A 19,403-nucleotide genomic window follows, 5' to 3' on the forward strand; every position below is an offset into this window, starting at 1 on the left:
TAACAGAACCTGGTCAGGGCCCCACAAGTCACCCCATCTTGGATTCCCCTAGGTCTCTAGTTTTAAACAATGCACAGGTTTGGTAGGTTTCCCTAGGTGCCGGCTGAGCTAGAGGCCAAAATCTACAGGTAGGCACTTTACAAAAAACACCTCTGTTTTCTGTGAAAAAATGGGATGTGTCCACGTTGTGTTTTGGGGCATTTCTTGTTGCGAGTGCTAGGCCTACCCACACAAGTGAGGTACCATTTTTATCGGGAGACTTGGGGGAACATAGAATAGCAAAACAATTGTTATTGCCCCTTGTCTTTCTCTACATTTTTTCCCTCCAAATATAAGAGAGTGTGTAAAAAAGACGTCTATTTGAGAAATGCCCTGTAATTCACATGCTAGTATGGGCACCCTGGAATTCAGAGATGTGCAAATAAGCACTGCTCCTCAACACCTTATCTTGTGCCCATTTAGGAAATACAAAGGTTTTCTTGATAGCTATTTTGTACTCTTTATATTTCAGCAAATGAATATCTGTATTCCCGGTATAGAATGAGAACCCACTGCAGGGTGCAGCTCATTTATTGGCTCTGGGTACCGAGAGTTCTTGATGAACCTACAAGTCCTATACATCCCCGCAACCAGAAAAGTCCAGCAGACGTAACAGTATATTGCTTTCAAACATCTGACATTGCAGGGAAAAGTTACAGAGTAAAACGTGGAGGAAAATTGCAGTTTTTTTCACTTCAATTTCAATATTTTTTTTTATTTCAGTTGTTATTTTCCGTAGGAAAGCCTTGTAGGATCTACACAAATTACCCCTTGCTGAGTTCAGAATTTTGTCTACTTTTCAGAAATGTTTCGGTTTCTGGGATCCAGCATTGGTTTCACGCCCATTTCTGTCACTGACTGGAAGGAGGCTGAAAGCACAAAAAATCGTAAAAATGGGGTATGTCCCAGTAAAATGCCAAAATTGGGTTGTAAAATTGGGTTTTCTGATTCAAGTCTGCCTGTTCCTGAAAGCTGGGAAGCTGGTGATTTTAGCACTGCAAACCCATTGTTGATGCCATTTTCAGGGAAAAAACCACAAGCCTTCTTCTGCAGCCCCTTTATCCCATTTTTTTGAAAAAAAATAAATTTTCATTGTATTTTGGCTAATTTCCTGCCCTCCTTCTGGGGAACCGACAAAGTCTGGGTACCTCTAGAATCCCTAGGATGTTGGAAAAAAAGGACACAAATTTGGCGTGGGTAGCTTATGTGAACAGAAAGTTATGAGGGTCTAAGTGCGAACTGCCCCAAATAGCCAAAAAAAGGCTCAGCACAGGAGGGGGAAAAGGCCCGGCAGAGAAGGGGTTAAGGGTATTGTTTAAAAAAATATTCCAGTAGGCCTCCTAGCCCTTTAGTTATATGGAAGGTCAATGGAATTATGTGGCAGAAAAAATAAAACTCTTCGGCAGGGTTGACCAATTAATGTGGCAAAAAAAGTCTGTAAAGAAATGGCTCCCTGTTGCAGTTACCCCCCACTTTTTGCCTGATACTGATGCTGACTTGACTGAGAAGAGTGCTGGGACCCTGCTAACCAGGCCCCAGCACCAGTGTTCCTTCACCTAAAATGTACCATTGTATCCACAATTGGCACACCCTGGCATTCAGATAAGTACCTTGTAACTGGTACTTCTAGTACCAAGGGCCCTGATGCCAAGGAAGGTCTCTAAGGGCTGCAGCATGTCTTATGCCACCCTAGAGACCCCTCACTCAGCACAGACACACTGCTTACAAGCCTGTGTGTGCTAGTGAGAACAAAATGAGTAAGTCGACATGGCACTCCCCTCAGGGTGCCATGCCAGCCTCTCACTGCCTATGCAGTATAGGTAAGACACCCCTCTAGCAGGCCTTACAGCCCTAAGGCAGGGTGCACTATACCATAGGTGAGGGTACCAGTGCATGAGCACTGTGCCCCTACAGTGTCTAAACAAAACCTTAGACATTGTAAGTGCAGGGTAGCCATAAGAGTATATGGTCTGGGAGTCTGTTTTACACGAACTCCACAACACCATAATGGCTACACTGAAAACTGGGAAGTTTGGTATCAAACTTCTCAGCACAATAAATGCACACTGATGCCAGTGTACATTTTATTGTAAAATACACCCCAGAGGGCACCTTAGAGGTGCCCCCTGAAACTTAACCAACTATCTGTGTAGGCTGACTGGTTCCAGCAGCCTGACACACTAGAGACATGTTGCTGGCCCCATGGGGAGAGTGCCTTTGTCACTCTGAGGCCAGTAACAAAGCCTGCACTGGGTGGAGATGCTAACACCTCCCCCAGGCAGGAGCTGTAACACCTGGCGGTGAGCCTCAAAGGCTCACCCCTTTGTCACAGCCCAGCAGGGCACTCCAGCTTAGTGGAGTTGCCCGCCCCCTCCGGCCACGGCCCCCACTTTTGGCGGCAAGGCTGGAGGGAACAAAGAGAGCAACAAGGAGGAGTCACTGGCCAGTCAGGACAGCCCCTAAGGTGTCCTGAGCTGAGGTGACTCTAACTTTTAGAAATCCTCCATCTTGCAGATGGGAGGGGGCACAAAGAGGGTGTACCCACCCTCAGGGCTAGTAGCCATTGGCTACTAACCCCCCAGACCTAAACACGCCCTTAAATTTAGTATTTAAGGGCTACCCTGAACCCTAGAAAATTAGATTCCTGCAACTACAAGAAGAAGGACTGCCTAGCTGAAAACCCCTGCAGAGGAAGACCAGAAGACGACTACTGCCTTGGCTCCAGAAACTCACCGGCCTGTCTCCTGCCTTCCAAAGATCCTGCTCCAGCGACGCCTTCCAAAGGGACCAGCGACCTCGACATCCTCTGAGGACTGCCCCTGCTTCGAAAAGACAAGAAACTCCCGAGGACAGCGGACCTGCTCCAAGAAAGGCTGCAACTTTGTTTCCAGCAGCCTTGAAAGAACCCTGCAAGCTCCCCGCAAGAAGCGTGAGACTTGCAACACTGCACCCGGAGACCCCGACTCGGCTGGTGGAGATCCAACACCTCAGGAGGGACCCCAGGACTACTCTAAGACTGTGAGTACCAAAACCTGTCCCCCCTGAGCCCCCACAGCGCCGCCTGCAGAGGGAATCCCGAGGCTTCCCCTGACCGCGACTCTTTGAATCCTAAGTCCCGACGCCTGGGAGAGACCCTGCACCCGCAGCCCCCAGGACCTGAAGGACCGGACTTTCACTGGAGAAGTGACCCCCAGGAGTCCCTCTCCCTTGCCCAAGTGGAGGTTTCCCCGAGGAACCCCCCCCTTGCCTGCCTGCAGTGCTGAAGAGATCCCGAGATCCCTCATAGACTAACATTGCGAACCCGACGCTTGTTTCTACACTGCACCCGGCCGCCCCCGCGCTGCTGAGGGTGAAATTTCTGTGTGGGCTTGTGTCCCCCCCGGTGCCCTACAAAACCCCCCTGGTCTGCCCTCCGAAGACGTGGGTACTTACCTGCAAGCAGACCGGAACCGGGGCACCCCCTTCTCTCCATTCTAGCCTATGCGTTTTGGGCACCACTTTGAACTCTGCACCTGACCGGCCCTGAGCTGCTGGTGTGGTGACTTTGGGGTTGCTCTGAACCCCCAACGGTGGGCTACCTTGGACCAAGAACTGAACCCTGTAAGTGTCTTACTTACCTGGTAAAACTAACAAAAACTTACCTCCCCCAGGAACTGTGAAAATTGCACTGTGTCCACTTTTGAAATAGCTATTTGTCAATAACTTGAAAAGTATACATGCAATTGAAATGATTCAAAGTTCCTAATGTACTTACCTGCAATACCTTTCAAACAAGATATTACATGTTAAATTTGAACCTGTGGTTCTTAAAATAAACTAAGAAAAGATATTTTTCTATACAAAAACCTATTGGCTGGATTTGTCTCTGAGTGTGTGTACCTCATTTATTGTCTATGTGTATGTACAACAAATGCTTAACACTACTCCTTGGATAAGCCTACTGCTCGACCACACTACCACAAAATAGAGCATTAGTATTATCTATTTTTACCACTATTTTACCTCTAAGGGGAACCCTTGGACTCTGTGCATGCTATTCCTTACTTTGAAATAGCACATACAGAGCCAACTTCCTACAAAGTCCCATTATGCTTTTACAATGCCAATATCTCCAACTTAAGTAAATGCGAGACCTACTGTTTTTAAGAATGGAATTGATGAAATGATGCAATGAAGCACCAGTTGTTGATTGATATTTTCTGAATTAATTGACAGCAGACAACGCCAGTAATATGATTCCTACTCATATCCCTCTACTGCAGTTGTGCAACACTTTTGTGAGACAGTGAATGTTTATAAACTTTGCTCATGCGCTAACCATTATACCAGATAATATTGAATTCATCAGTATGCAGAGTTAAAGACGGTGAATAGAAGATGGTATAATGATCTCATTAAGACATACTACAGGTGAAGGAAATAACAATTTTAAAAAAGTCTAAAATAAAAGATGATTATGCTAATCACAACACCACGGAGTTATCCTGGTAGCAGATGATTAAGATAGTCATATGATTAAGACAATCAATGAAAAAGAAAGAGGTGGTCAACAAATAATGTTCTGTATCATGAAGAACAATGCATCAGTTAAGTGTTGACTGTTAACTGCTGACTGGATGACATTGAGGATTAGTAAAAGTTAAAAAGAAGTATAAATTGAAACATAATTGCAAGATCATCCAAAATCATCATCCAATCCAAAATAGTCATTCAATTGTAACTTCATAGATAATACTTCAAACTAGTAGAATACGGAGTGCATTTTGTTACTAATTCTGACTGAAAACAACTTTTCAAGTCAAATGGTGCCTACTGCAAAGCATTCTTTACTTGCTCATATAGCTCATTTGGCGCTGGGTTCTAAAAATAGAAGTTTCAGCTTAATGATTTTTCCTTAGCTGATAATTCCCTCAAGTGCAATCTTCCTGGGATTGTACTTTATATGATTTCTGGCAGTAGGTCTCCCAGCTATTTATAGATGGTACTTTTGCCATGGAGCCCGATATTCTGAAATCATATCATGCCATGCCAGTTTTTCAAGATATCTCTTTAAACTAAACGTCCATTGAGTGAAATTAATTAGAATGTATTTACCTGGCTAGTGATTATTCTGGAAACTGATGTTCTTGCATAATATATGATGCCATGTCAGTTTTTCAGGATATCCCTCTAAGATACATGTCCATTGAATGAAATTATTTGGAATGCATTTACCTTGTTAGGGGTTGTCATGGAGGCTGGCACACATCCAGCCCTCAAATGACCTATGCTTGATGTTCGCAATTTGTTGTGAAGGCATGTGTGGTAAAGGCATATGCGTGAAAAATGTGTGGTTAAGGCTATGCGTGGTAAAGGTGTATGCGTTGTAATACATGCGTGGTTAAGGCTACGTGTGGTTACAGCTGCGTGGTAATGGTTGATTCCCATGCTTGACATGCCCCCTCAACTAGAAAATCCTCAAGTCTAAGCATTGCATGAAGACTCTAGTGGCAGAAACACATTGTTGTGCTTTCTGCAGTCATGAGGGCAAACCCGCCCAGACAGAGGTTAATGTGGGGCAGAGATGAAGAGATGGATGTAACCCTTGGCATGTATGCTTAATTGTTGCCAGCCACCCCCTGCAATGGTACCTTAGCCAGCGATCTTACAATAGGACTCTCCATGATCCCTCTCAGGAAGATGAGGTCCAGGTCTGCAGCTCCGGTCGAGTTCGGAAGATCCCCGAGGTTATCCAGGACCTGCTGCATTGCTGCAGAGACAGCGGGAGAGAGAGAAGAGGAAAGGTCAGAAGGAGAATGCAAGTCAGCAAAGATGAGCAGATGAGGAAAAGAAGAAATTGAAAAGTCCTCCATAAAAGAACAGAGAATTTGAGAAGAGGAGAAAGAAAATGAGATGATGGAAAAGAATGAACATGAGCCTGAAGTGAGAAAAAATGAAAAACAGATGAAACTTAAAGAAAGTATACATAGGAAATTGCAGTTTGTGTCAGTACATCACGCTATACCATCTACATCAGTGATTCCCAACCTTTTTGACTTCTGTGGACCCCCACTTTATCATTATGGAACCCGGGGACCCCCACTGAATCATTATTGGAATCCGGGGACCCCTTACTGATTCATTACTGAAAGCTAGGTGCCTAATCTGTTAATATTATTTAATTTTCTAAGCAGCCGTGGAACCCCTGAGGAGGCTTCGTGGACCCCCAGGGGTCCCCGGACCACAGGTTGGGAACCACTGATCTACATTACAAATCAGCATGGCTGATGCATTCTCACATGGTTGGTGCGTGTACATTCATGTTTGAGAGAGAGGTGTGTGTGCTTGTGCCTGTCAGATCAAAACATAAAGGTTACCACACCTGGCTGCATGGTTTTGCCAGTGGCATGCAGCTTCCTTCAGGGATCTAGCCTCTACTACGTCATCTTCTTTCGATATGTTGATCACTGCTCCTCACGTACTATGCTTTTCAAATGCCTAGCATGCTGAGGATGCTCAAATGTATATCAAAGTCTCAACAAACACATATGCAGTTCCTGTCTCTGAAATCACACAAACATCTTCCAAGCATGGATATTAGGTCCTATCTAATGTTAAGTCTTTCACGATCAAATGTGTCCTCATCGTCAATGTCAGTATGCAAGCAGAAGTCCAAAACTGGCTCAATAACATGCAAATGGATGACTTCTTCGCTCAGATCAGGAGAACCCCAAAATCCCTTACTGTCATCACTGGCATAGGCCTAACGTTTAAACTCATATCGGGAAAAGAAACAGGCAGAAAGGTACCAACTACTTCTCATTTTCGAGGTCAAACAAATTTCAAAGCCACGCCTCCATGTAAGTCTTGGCTCTCTCTAATCTTACCAAGAGCAGTCCCCTGCTGATGGGAGTTCCAGATGAAAAGCTATACCAATAAAAAAAACAGTCTACCCTCATATGCCCATCGCATTAAGAGACTCAAGAAATGTAACCATTAATTGCAGAATCTGGAAAGAGCATCACAGGTTTCCATCCAAAGCTCTATGTTCTTCACAGTATCACACCAGCTAGCAGAAACATCTCAAAGTGTCAAGGAATTACAAGAATCCATGGTATAGCCAAACTGGAAAAGAAGAACTGTGAAAAAGCAAAGATGTAAAAAAATCCTTCTCAGTCACCACACCCATTGTTTGGGAATGCACTGCACCCCCAGAGTTCGGAATTGCCCCATCACTCCTGCACTTCATGAAAGACCTAAAGACACATCTCTTCAAGGAATTTGCAATCAAACAATGGGAGGCACCATCACCCCCATCCCTGAGAGTTCTGTCTCCCCGGTTAGGTGCATTCTTCGGAATAGATTCCCCTTCCAGGTTTGCTTCCTTGTGCCTCAAAGTAATATGCTCTGTTGCTCTCAGCTCGTTGGATGCCACTTAAATACATACACATATATGCAAATCCATATGTTACATTGCAGCAGACCCCACTGCATGTGTGTCACGTAGTAGCATAAAATGCTGTGTCTCACGAGATTTGTCACCGTCATAGCTGAACCCATGAACTCACCTTGTGCACCTAAAGAGACATCCATGAGCTACAGTGATCCAGGGTACCACAATCACTCTAGGTTATAGTGGATAGCTCAAAAGTCAAATACTCACTGGGTGATTGTAAAAGCAATATTATTCGTTTACATTCATCTCACACCTTGTGCAGTGACGACAACATGATTGTAAAGCGCTGTAGCAATGCAAGGCTACAGCCTCACTGTCTAGGAATGTCTAAACCCAATATAAACTCATACATTAAACAGGCTGCAGCGAATAATGACCAGTATGCTTTATTTATTCTGGTTAAATGGGGATGGATATGAGACTAATGATTATATTTGAAATGTTTTCTAAATTATGTTGTAGACGTGAATGATTACAAAGAAGTGCATTTTGCACTGTTCGCCACATTTGAATTTAATTTCCTACTGTCAAAAAGGCTTGAAAAACACGTCCTATTTACTGCCTGGATAGCAGCTCAGCTGCCAAGCATCTATTTACCCCCCTGTAATGACCTGTACCCTTTGCGTGAGGTTAATTACAAAATGCATATCCCCCCAAGGATGGACAACTGCGGTGAAAGGGCCACCTTCAGGACTCTCGTTAGTATGACTTGTTAGGCCAATGGGCTGATTAACAGTCCCTTTGAGAAGTACCCTAAAGCCCTACAGGCAAGTAGCTCATCAAGAATAGCATCTCTGGCTTAGAGGGGAACACCCCAGTCCATGGTGACTTAATAGGAAGTCACCAGCGAGATTCCCAAATGCCATCACCCAACCTTCTCGAGTCTCTGTTGATGCCACAGTGCAGTCACACGACCGGATAGCAGGACCTCCCTATAAAGACGCAACCAGCATCACTCAAAACCTGCCACCATCTTGGGGCTCTGATGCCCTGCACAAGAGAGAGACCCTGTTTGGCTGATGGCCAGAGCTCTGTGTAATTCAGCACTAAGTGAACAGCCTCCTCATTGACCGTTGGGCTACTGGGAGACCTTTGCTTATCCATGAGATCTCAGTCTTGGCTTACTACTGTGTCTTGTTGCCTGTCAGACCTCCATGAAAAGCACTGCAAGGGAGAACTCAGATGTCCCAAGGTCAAGTGGAGGTGCCCTGGGACACTCATGGCAGTGCACCCGGTGCTGTGGAGGGCCAACCCACCCAGCCTAGCTAACAATGGCAAAACTCTGCTAGATATACTACTGTTATGTTACAATAGTAAATACACACTCCAGTTCCTTCAATGACCGGTCTCCGTATATTTCAGTAAGTTGGGTTGTGTGTGTGTCCATGCATGTTTATGTGTGTGTAAAAGGCATTGATTTGTCACCACTTGGCTTATTTTGCCAGGAATTCTGAATCTTTGGAAGTCTCCTGTAGTTACAGGATGTGAAAAAATTAGGTATGTGTTAGGAAGCACACTTGCTTGTGTCTTGCAGTTGAAAAGCCCAGAGGGAAGTTGTGCATTAGAATAATTCAAGAAGCTCTTTTGGGAAGTGTAATGCTAACCCAAGCTTAACAGACAGCATGAAGAAAGCTCTCGCAAATTAAGAGCTTAGCTGCATAAATCATGAGTTTCATTTTTTTAAGGTGCATTAAAAAGGGTCAGTCTGGGGACTGTGCACTAAAAATGGCTCCTTGGGGCTTCTCGGTTTTCAGAGGGGGAGAAGAAGCTCTGGCTTTTTAGGACGAGAGACCACGCGTGTTGACCTGTTGTAAGTATTGTGGGCTTTTGGACAACAACCCTGTTACAGGGATAATGGGCTGATTGCCGATATACTTCAGCGTGGGTGAGCTACTTTTTTCAGCTGTATGGTTTTTACAATTTAAGCACTCTGATGTACTTACTACACATTCTTTGCAGCAGGCATATTAACCCTGTGCGCTACCTTACCATGACTCCAAGCTTCCACTAGACAAAAGTAAGTTACCTTGGCTGCCATGGCGCTCACAGCGCAAACTCGATTGGCAGTATCGTTCTTACATTATATGCCCTCTGATCTGCTTAGTACACATTCTCTGCAGCAGGAATCTTAACACTCTGCACTACCTTATGATGACTCCAAGCTTCCACTAGACAAAAGTACTACTCTCTCTAGAACAAACATAAATCACCAGAGTTATTTTGACATTTTTGCATCACATGCACTTTGTGATTTACCTACTACATGTTCTTTGCAGCAGGCACATTAACCATGTGCGCTACTTTATGATCACTCTAAGTGTCCACTAGGTAAAAGTATGTTCTCTTGGCTGCCATGGCGCTCACAGCACAAACTCGATTGGCTGTATAGGTTTTACATTATAAGCACTCTGATCGGTTTAGTACACATTCTTTGCAGCATGCAAAGTAACCCTGTGTGCTCCCTTATGATGAATCCAAGCTTCCACTACACAAAAATAGGTTCTCTTGGCTCCCATGGTGCTCACAGTGCGAATTTGATTGGCGGTATCGTTTTTACATTATATGCACTCTGATCTGCTTGCTACATGCTTTTGCAGCAGGCATATTAACCCTGTGCGCTACCTTATGATGGCTCCAAGCTTCCACTAGACAAAAGTTTGCTCTCTCTCCATAAAGAACATAACTCGCCAGAGTTATTTAGACATTTTTAAATTACATGCACTTTGTAATGTGCCTACTACAGGTTCTTTGCAGCAGGACCATTAATCATCTGCACTACCTTATGATGACTCCAAGCTTCCACTAGACAAAAGTACGTTCTCTTGGCTGCCATGGCACTCACAGCGCACAGAGCACGGACTCGATCAGCTTTATCATTTTTACATTATATGCACTCTGATGAGCTTCGTACATGCTCTTTGCAGCAGGCATATTAGCCCTGTGCGCTACTTTATGATGACTCCAAGCTTCCACTAGACAAATGCACATTCTCTCTCAAGAAAGAACAGATTTATTTTGATATTTTTAGATTACATGCATTTGTCTAGTACACGTTCTTTGCAGCAGGCATATTAACCCTGTGTGCTACCTTATGATGACTCCACTAGACAAAAGTACGTTCTCTTGGCTGCCATGGCACTCACAGCACTCAGGCCACAAACTGGATTGGCGGTATCATTTTTACAATATATTAACTCTAATCTGCTTAGTACACGTTCTTTACAGCAGGTAAATTAACCCTGTGCGCTACCTTATGATGATTCCAAGCTTCTACTAGCAAAAAGTTACGTTCTCTTCCCAGAAAGAACACAAATCGCCAGAGTTATTTTGACATTTTTACATTACAAGCACTTTGTGACTTGCCTTGTACCCGTTCTTTGCAGCAGGCACATTAACCCTGTGCGCTACCTTATGATGATTCTAAGCTTCCACTGGACAAAAGTATGTTCTCACTCAAGAGAGAACATAAATCACCAGAGTTATTTTAACATGTTTACATTAAGTGCACTTTGTGATTTGCCTAGTACACCTCTTTATAGCGGGCACATTGACTCTGTGCGCTACCTTATAATGACTCCAAGCTTCCACTAGACAAAAGTACGTTCTCTTGGCTGCCATGCAGCTCACAGCACTTAGAGCACAAACCCGATCTGCAGAACCGTTTTTACATTATGTGCACTCTGATCTGCTCAGTACAAGTTCTTTGCAGCAGGCATATTAACCCTGTGCGCTACCTTATGATGACTCTAAACTTCCACTAGACAAAAGTCGTTCTCTCTCCAGAAGGAACATAAATTGCCAGAGTTATTTTGACATTTTTACATTATATGCACTTTGTGATTTTCCTAGCACATGTTCTTTGCAGCACGCACATTAACACTCTGCGCTACCTTATAATGAGTCCAGACTTCCACTAGACAAAAGTATGTTGTCTCTCCAAAAGGAACATTAATCAGCAGAGTTATTTTGACATTTTTACAATATATGGACTTTGATCTGCTTAGTGCAGGTTCTTTGCAGCACGCATATTCATTCTGGGAGTTGTAGTTTTATTTTACAAGCAGGAAACCAAGCCTTGAAGTGGTATTCATAGAGTTGTCCAACTCCATAATTCGATGCGTGATTTGATCATTTAGTTTTTGTTTCAGTTTTGCATTCTGGGGCTTGTAATTTTTATTTTATAACGTGATACAAGCTGTGAATACAAAGCGGAAACCTGACTAGATTAACTAAACACATTTGAGTCTGTGAAACTTGAGCTGTTTGTGCGTGTAATTATAAAACTAATCCTGAGGAGAGCTTACAGTTGATTATGGTGTACAATGGTCAATATTTGATAACTAATATTCAGTTCAAGACTGAATGAGGATCATTAATATTATGTGAGGTGGCTCTCCTCAAGCATGTGAAAAATCATGGGCGTTTTGTTCGACTCCTCAGACTGCAGTAAAGGGACAGTTATCCAGTAAGCACGCATTCTTGAAGAACAATTATTTATTCATTGCTCCGTGGGCAATGTCGCCTGTATCAACTGCCAAGTAAATATGTTTTGCACCTCGTGGTAGTTTGCGTTTTAAGGGCCTTGTTTAAAAAAATATTTCAGTAGGCCTACAAGCCCTTTAGTTATATGCAGGGCCACTGGAATTATGTGTCAGAAAGTACCAAAATATGCTACAGGGTTGACCAATTAATGTGGCAAAAAAAGTCCAGTTATGCATTTACAATGCCAATAGATCCAACTCAAGTAAATGCGAGACCTATTGCATTGCAAATGCCTGTTTGAAAGTGTTAGATGCTCAGAAATCTCAGGTGCAACCTGCTGGTGCACTTTAATGAAGCAATCATCTCTCAGGATCCCCTGGAAGCATCGGCTCCAGCTGTTGGTTCTCCAACTCAAAGTTGGACAGTAGTAGGATTTGCTGCCAGGAGTCCATGAGACCCTTTCATAGGCCACAGTAAAATACAAGGACCGGGAAGGTTTTGAGACACTGTCAAACTCCACCAAAAAAAATCCAATTCTATGAAGGTTGGTTATAGTAACTAACTTGTGAAACCATGCAGCAAGCAATCCGTGGATGCTCTCCTATCACCTTTGTAACAGGTTGCAAACTATTGGTAAGGCCCCTGAAAAGAACACATTTACCTGATTTTACCCCCCATAAGGTACCTGAACCATGAAGCTATAACAGAGCACAAAAAACATGTTGATACATCACTTGAAGATAATAAGGTGTGCAAATATTTACATCAAATGTTTCTAAGATCTAGCCAGTCTTATATAATAACAAGCATTTTCAATGCAACGAGTCTCGCATTTGCTCGAGTTAGAGCTATTAGCGTTGTAAACTCCTAACCGGACTTTTCTTGCCACACAAATTACAAGGAAAAAAACACAGCGCGATCGTGCTATGTAAACTGCAGCGCGATCCCGCTGAAATTGAAAACGGAAAAACTGAGCGCGACTGCGCTATGTAAACCCCAGAGTGATCGCGCTGTGTGGAAAATAAAAAGATAAAGTAGTCCGGAAACCATGCTGAAAACATCAAGCCTCGAATGGTTTCAGTAGTTTACCGGTGCTGTGTAGGTGGGCTAAACAACGGAAAAGGCATGACGTATGCATGCCTTTCACAAATGGAAGCAAGCGAGTTTTAAAAGACAAGCCCACGAACCAATGAAAGTGACTGACGAGACATGGGTGTGGTTAGAAGCCCAAAGAGAGAATACAGCATGGAACGGAGCACTTTGCGCTCGCCCATAAAAAGGACTAACCTTGATAATCTACAAGGGGCACTCCATATTAAAAATGTCTTGATTATAAAATAGCAGCACCCATGCTAATTCATCATCACATTAAATTCAAGCTAAAATCCCATAAATAATAAAATCCCCCAAAAAATTAAATATCAGAAATAATTTCAAAAGCCTTGTGGTCCACATCTAGGATATCACCGACTGTTGTTGAGCTATGTGTAAATCACATGACAATCTTCCTGCGCTTTGCGGATAATCCAAGCTGCATGCAAGAATTTGGCCAGACTAACAACAATCAACTCACATGTATCTACTTTCCATATCCTAAGGGCTGACCCAAGAGTCCTTATACCTAGAAGTTTACACAGTGGAGTGATCTACGTCTTCCTTGAAAGCCTATATGCCACATTAAAAGAATGATGTACAATTGTTTAAGAAGCACAGCCACAAGATGGACAGATAGCACCGGCCATTCTATTTTTCCCCCATCCTGATATAAACTCTAGAGTTGGAAAGGTCCCATACCTGAACTTCTGGTATAACTGCCTAGGAAGAGAGCCCTGAATGACATTTAGTACAGGTTCAGAAGCTGGGACAATCTTATGATCTAAAAAAGAATCTGATAGGCTCCCTGGTTTACAGTTCTTAATTGTTACGCCCCAAAGATAGTCCCTGCACCGGTCCTTAATCGACTGTCTCAGTATCAGATAAGAATCATCTGGATTGTCCCAGAGACTATCAAGGACAAGAAGTTTAAACATTTTCTTGACATAGATCAACCATGGGATCTTTAGATGTCCAGTGGTGCTTAAAACTTCTTTAAGAGGAGATCTAAATGGCTCCAGCTCTGGTGTTATCCATAATCTATGCCAGAATAACAGGGGTCTCAGCTTGATGGTGAAAGAAATCGAGTACAGGCCCATAGCTCGCATCAAAGGAAGAGTCGGGGTACTAAGTGGGAGATTGCTTACAAATTTAATAAACTTGTTGTCAACCATAGATATCTCATTTACAGCAGAATGCCCCACGCTCAGCACCATGGACAGCTATCTTTTTCGCATTGACCCTGTATAGCTTTAAAGCTGGAGTAATGCTTGTTGATTTTAACTTTTTCGCCATCCTTAAGATTACCCCCATCTCCTACTGTAATTTCAACGCACTTCTGGTTATCTCAGCCTTCCAACTATAATTATGAGATAAAGTCACCTCCAAATCGATAAAATTAGAAAGTAGCTCAAGTAAAGTATTTTGGGCACTAATTCTTCTTGTTTGAGCTGATTTATAAGGGTTAAACACCATGTATTTGGTCTTACTTGTGTTCAATTCGAAGCCACGAACTGCACAGAACAGTAAAAGGCGATCCAGAATGGCTTGCAGGCCCTTTGGAGTTTTTGAGATAAGGATGGTATCATCCGTGAATAGTAACATGGCATAGTAATTCAGGCTGTAGGGTCAAGGGTGATTTGCATATGGTTGATCACTGTAGTAAGTGGAATGTGTCCAAGAATAATCACCGGTGACTGAGACTTGTACAGGCGTTTCAGCCATCACTTTTTTCTTTTCTCAATAAGCACATGATAAAATTGCATAATTGTAGTGCGGCTGCAGAAAGATAATGCTAGGCTGTGAGTCTCTCGTGTATGAAATGCAGTCAGTAAAGAAGGAAAGCTAATTAGGCAAGCATTGGCAATGTCAACAGATCTGGCTTTAAACACAGGCATGTAAGCACAGACATTTGCAAATGCTGTTGACATGCACGAATGCCCTTGCTTTCAGATTCCACTATTAGCTTTGCCATTGGTGTGAAACAAGTAGCAAAAAAGGACTGCCTCGATTCGGAGTGCAGAAATGAGATAAAGAAATGAATGTGGCAAAAGCCTACTGATTATACTTTTCTGAAGGAAATAAGTCTCTCATACATTACAATGGAAACACTTCCTGGAAGGAGGAATCGTAGACTGAAAAGCCAATACCATGCGGTTGCTAGCGTTGCCCATTCATGCTTTTAAACCTTCTTAGGTAAATTTCAGTCGCAAAAGTTCCTGCTGGTTTTGTTCCTATACAAATGAATCCTGGCTACACCTCTTATGCTGTTGCCTCTCTCTAGATCAGCAGAGGAGACAACTCATTAAACCTGCTGCTCGGGCACTTGAGGCGCGTTCATATTTGGATGCCTCAGCCATTTGTTTCTCCCTTCTGCCCCTTGGGCTCTGGCAGGATGTGCAAAATGTGTTAACGTTTTTAGCAATGGCTGTCCTTGTCAGTTGTGCCTGGCTGTGCAGAAGATTGAAACCAATCATAACACCCAGTTCTATCTACTAATGCACCTTGCACCTGTCTTCATTCTCATGCCACGTGATTTGTTTTACTTGAGAATCCACTGTCTGCCCCAAGCTGTGGTAGTTTACAGCCCCGGACCCTACATAGAGCTCAAATCAATTTTAATAGCCAGCACTGCCAGCAAATCTTCTTGGTACTGGTTGCCTAAAAATATGGTAAGGTCTTATGTGGACGTGTTAGTCGCTTTACTTTGTAACGGACTGTTTGCCCCAAGCAGCAGCAGTTTACTGTACCGGTTCAAATCAATTATACTAGCCAGTATTGCCAGCTAATTTTCTTGTTTTTGGTTGCACTTGTTAGTCATTTTACTTGATAATGCATTGTCTGCTTATTGATATGTAACCTGCACATGCTTTCTCTGCACAACAATCTCTTATTGATTTTATTAGAACACTGTTTTTTTCATACCGGATCGTATTTATTGTAATGGTTTTTATTAACTAAACAATTAAGGTTCTCATTGCAATACAACACCATGAGGTGAGAGAGCGAGACTCCTCTTGGAACAGCCAAATCCCACTCTATGTATATTTTAAAGTATAAGTAACAATATATCTGGATGCGCTGTCAAGCCAGACCTAAAAACCAGAGAAGAAAAAAAATAAACATGCAAACGGTGAAAAACAAGAATATTTTGCAAGTACCCATTTCTTTGTTATTTGCACATTAGACCAGCTTTAAGCATGTGCGCCAAATAGTGGTGAATTAACTGTTTCCACGTGAGCCTGACGGGTGCCAACTAAATTATATTAAAAATGGTGCAGTACTTACAGCCCACATATGTCTGGCTACACAATGCACGTAATGGAAATTGTGCAGAGGTAATTATATGTCTGTTGTGCCTACCCCAAGCACACAATACACACAGAGAACTCCAGAGAATCCAGAACACAGCCGCACGCCTCATCCTTGGCCTCCCCCGCCATGAACGAATCTCACCACACCTCAAATCCCTTCACTGGCTCCCCATAGACAAGAGAATCACTTTGAAGATCCTCATCCACGCACACAAATCCCTCCACAACACCGGCCCGACCTACCTCAACGAAATAGTGAACTTCCACACTCCCACCCGCAACCTCCGATCAGCCGACCTCGCACTAGCTACAGTCCCCCACATCCAACGAATCACCACAGGAGGCAGGGCCTTCTCTTACCTCGCCCCCACAACCTGGAACTCCCTCCCCACCAACCTCCGTAATACCAAAGACCTCCTACTCTTCAGAAAAAACCTCAAGACATGGTTCTTCGAACAGTAACCCCTCCCTCATCCCCCACAAGCGCCTTGAGACCCTCACGGGTGAGTAGGGCGCTCTATAAATTTTTTTGATTGATTGATTAATTGACATTGCAATGTTTACAGCCTTTTTGTGGTTCTGCTAGCACCGAACACATGTTAGAAAAGGTGCTGTGTCTACAGCACGTCTTTCACTCTGAACTGATGACAAGATACAAATACTGCACTGCTTACATTCTTATCCGGCTGGCTGTCTTCACTAACAGCCTGGTACAAATGGGGCCTTGTTTACAGTCCCTCTGTTCTGTTTGCACTCAGCAGCCAACACTAGAACTGTAGTTTTCCCAGTCCATGCCCCCTTCTAGCTGCACAAAGCATCTGATGTGTTTATAGGTCAACTGTACTTTTAGCTTCACTGAAGGGGTGATACTGGAAGGGCCATATTTAATGTCTAATGAATGCGTCTGCGTATGAAAAGATAGAAATAGGGCAGTATTTTCAGTCTGTGTGTCTGTACCGTGGTTACAGTACATCTGTGGGTTCCGAGTGCTCTGTGTCTGCTACTGATACAAATACTAAAGTGCTTACTGTACATTGATGTGTTTGGCTGCACTAAGTATGTAATAGAAAAGCTGTTGTATTAGAGGGTGTGCCTGCCTGCCTGCACTGCACATACACACTGTACTTAATTTGTAAATAAAAAGGTGCCGGTGCTCAAAGCCCTCCTCTTAAACACGCGGCTGCTGCAATTAAAAGTGCGAGCGCACAATACTGAGGCAGCGTAAACCTGAAGCCACCTCAAGCCTCTTCAATCCATCCCTACCCCTTCAGTTCACTCTTGTAGCTTCCTGCTTTTCCCCTTTCTGACTTTTTTGTTTTGTTTTTCTCTTCCTCCGTCTTTTCCACATGTCTTTTGCTCACAGTAAATGCTTGAGACAGAAAACTAAGCCCCGGCCCTCAGAAATAAGGGCCGGTGCTCAGCACCGGAAACAACTAGCACAAATTAAACACTGCATACACATCATGTGATGCGTACAGTGTATTTATATGTTTTATTGCACTCTGCTCACATTACAAACTGTGCGTTATTTACTTACTATTTGTCAGTCTGTCGAAGCGCCTCATACAATTAGAGCAATGTTGCACTGCCGGTATGCCTGGCTGCACTAGGCAAGTGGCTCAGTGCAGTGTTTACAGTTTGTTCTGCTTCTGGGTGCACTAAGCAATTGACAGAAGTCGTGTCAAGAAGCACTTAAGGCGTAACCAGTCTTACGGCATCAGTTTTGTCAGTATTTGATGTTAATATACTCTATCGTTGTGAGTGCCATGGAGCGTCTAAAACTTATAAAGCAAAGAGTGATGCTCTACAACATCTTGTGAAGTTTTATAGTCCCTGAATCCCTTGGTTGATGTCTGCTTACAAAAAGTGAGACGAGGTCTCTAGTCCAACATCAGATACAAGATGGTGCAACCACGTGGTCAGCATGTATTTCTAAAAATGAACCGATACTAATCCATCACTAATTCTTGTTGGGTTACAGAGTAGCGTGCTACTCACCGAAAAGCGCTTCGACGCCTCGTCAGGGGTAGTAAGCGCTATATAAATACGATTACAATACAATACAATACATATCAAAGATTACGTCTTCTACCCTCTGAAATTCATTTGCATTGGAACCCAACAATATCTAATCTACTCAGCTTGTGTATTAACCCCACCAACCATCTGCATGACCGCACATATCCGCACTAATGATCACATCTAACATATGATATTACTCTCCCGATCATAAACACCTCGAAGTTCAAACTCCTGGAGTGAACGTTCAGGGAGCCCCTACATCGTCCACAGTGCTCCAAGGAGTGTTGATAAATGGTGCCACTCTCAAGCTCGCCCACGTCACGTTTGGAAAATGGTGAACGTAAAATGAACCTCAGAGAACTGCTTCCTGTGGAAACAAACGTGCCAGCCCTTTACAGGTGAACAGTCAGCTGTACTTAACGTCTTTACATGAATGACCGTCCCTCTTAACACAGTCAATGTGCCTCAAAATATATATGGCTGGCGGGGGTGCTCGCGGTCCCAGCGAGATGGATGCAACCCTTACACAATTAAAACTTAAACGGTGTGAGGATGTTGCGGTGTAAAAAGCTTAAGCTCATAAAACAAACAAGAAAAAAACACATAGCGCAATCGCGCTATGTAAAATGTAGCGTGATTGCGCTGAAATTGAAAACAGAAAACCGAGCGCCATCGCGCGGAAAATAAAAAGATAAAGTAGTTCGGAAACTATGCTGAAAACATCGATCCTCGAATGGTTTCAGTAGTTTACTGGTGCTGTGTAGGTGGACTAAACACCGTAAAAGGCATGACGTATGCATGCCTTTCATAAATAAATGAAAGCAAGTGGATTTTAAAAGGCAAGCCAAGGAACCAATGAAAGTGACTTGGGTGTGGTTAGAAGCCCAAAGAGAGATTACAGCATGGGACGGAGCGCTTTGCGCTCCCCATAAAAACAATCATGAATAAAAAGACATGCATATAAACATACGTAGAGGAGCTTTAGGTCAGCCCTCTTCTTCCACTTGTCTCTTCAACTG

At 43.3% G+C, this 19,403-nt stretch overlaps 1 protein-coding gene across 8 annotated transcripts in view; it reads right to left on the bottom strand.

The window, feature by feature from the left end:
• MPP2 (MAGUK p55 scaffold protein 2) overlaps positions 1–19,403 on the bottom strand; it is a 382,718-nt gene that overhangs the window by 248,505 nt on the left and 114,810 nt on the right. For 4 of the 8 annotated variants that reach the window (XM_069237839.1, XM_069237836.1, XM_069237837.1 and 1 more), the window contains one exon: positions 5,688–5,788. In XM_069237839.1, the coding sequence (XP_069093940.1) occupies positions 5,688–5,788 (101 nt within the window). Of the gene's footprint in view, positions 1–5,669; positions 5,789–19,403 lie in introns of all 8 variants that reach the window. The other 4 variants (XM_069237838.1, XM_069237834.1, XM_069237835.1 and 1 more) reach the window with 1 other exon arrangement.

The sequence above is a fragment of the Pleurodeles waltl genome, chromosome 6 (assembly GCF_031143425.1).
Source record: "Pleurodeles waltl isolate 20211129_DDA chromosome 6, aPleWal1.hap1.20221129, whole genome shotgun sequence".
Taxonomy (NCBI): domain Eukaryota; kingdom Metazoa; phylum Chordata; class Amphibia; order Caudata; family Salamandridae; genus Pleurodeles; species Pleurodeles waltl.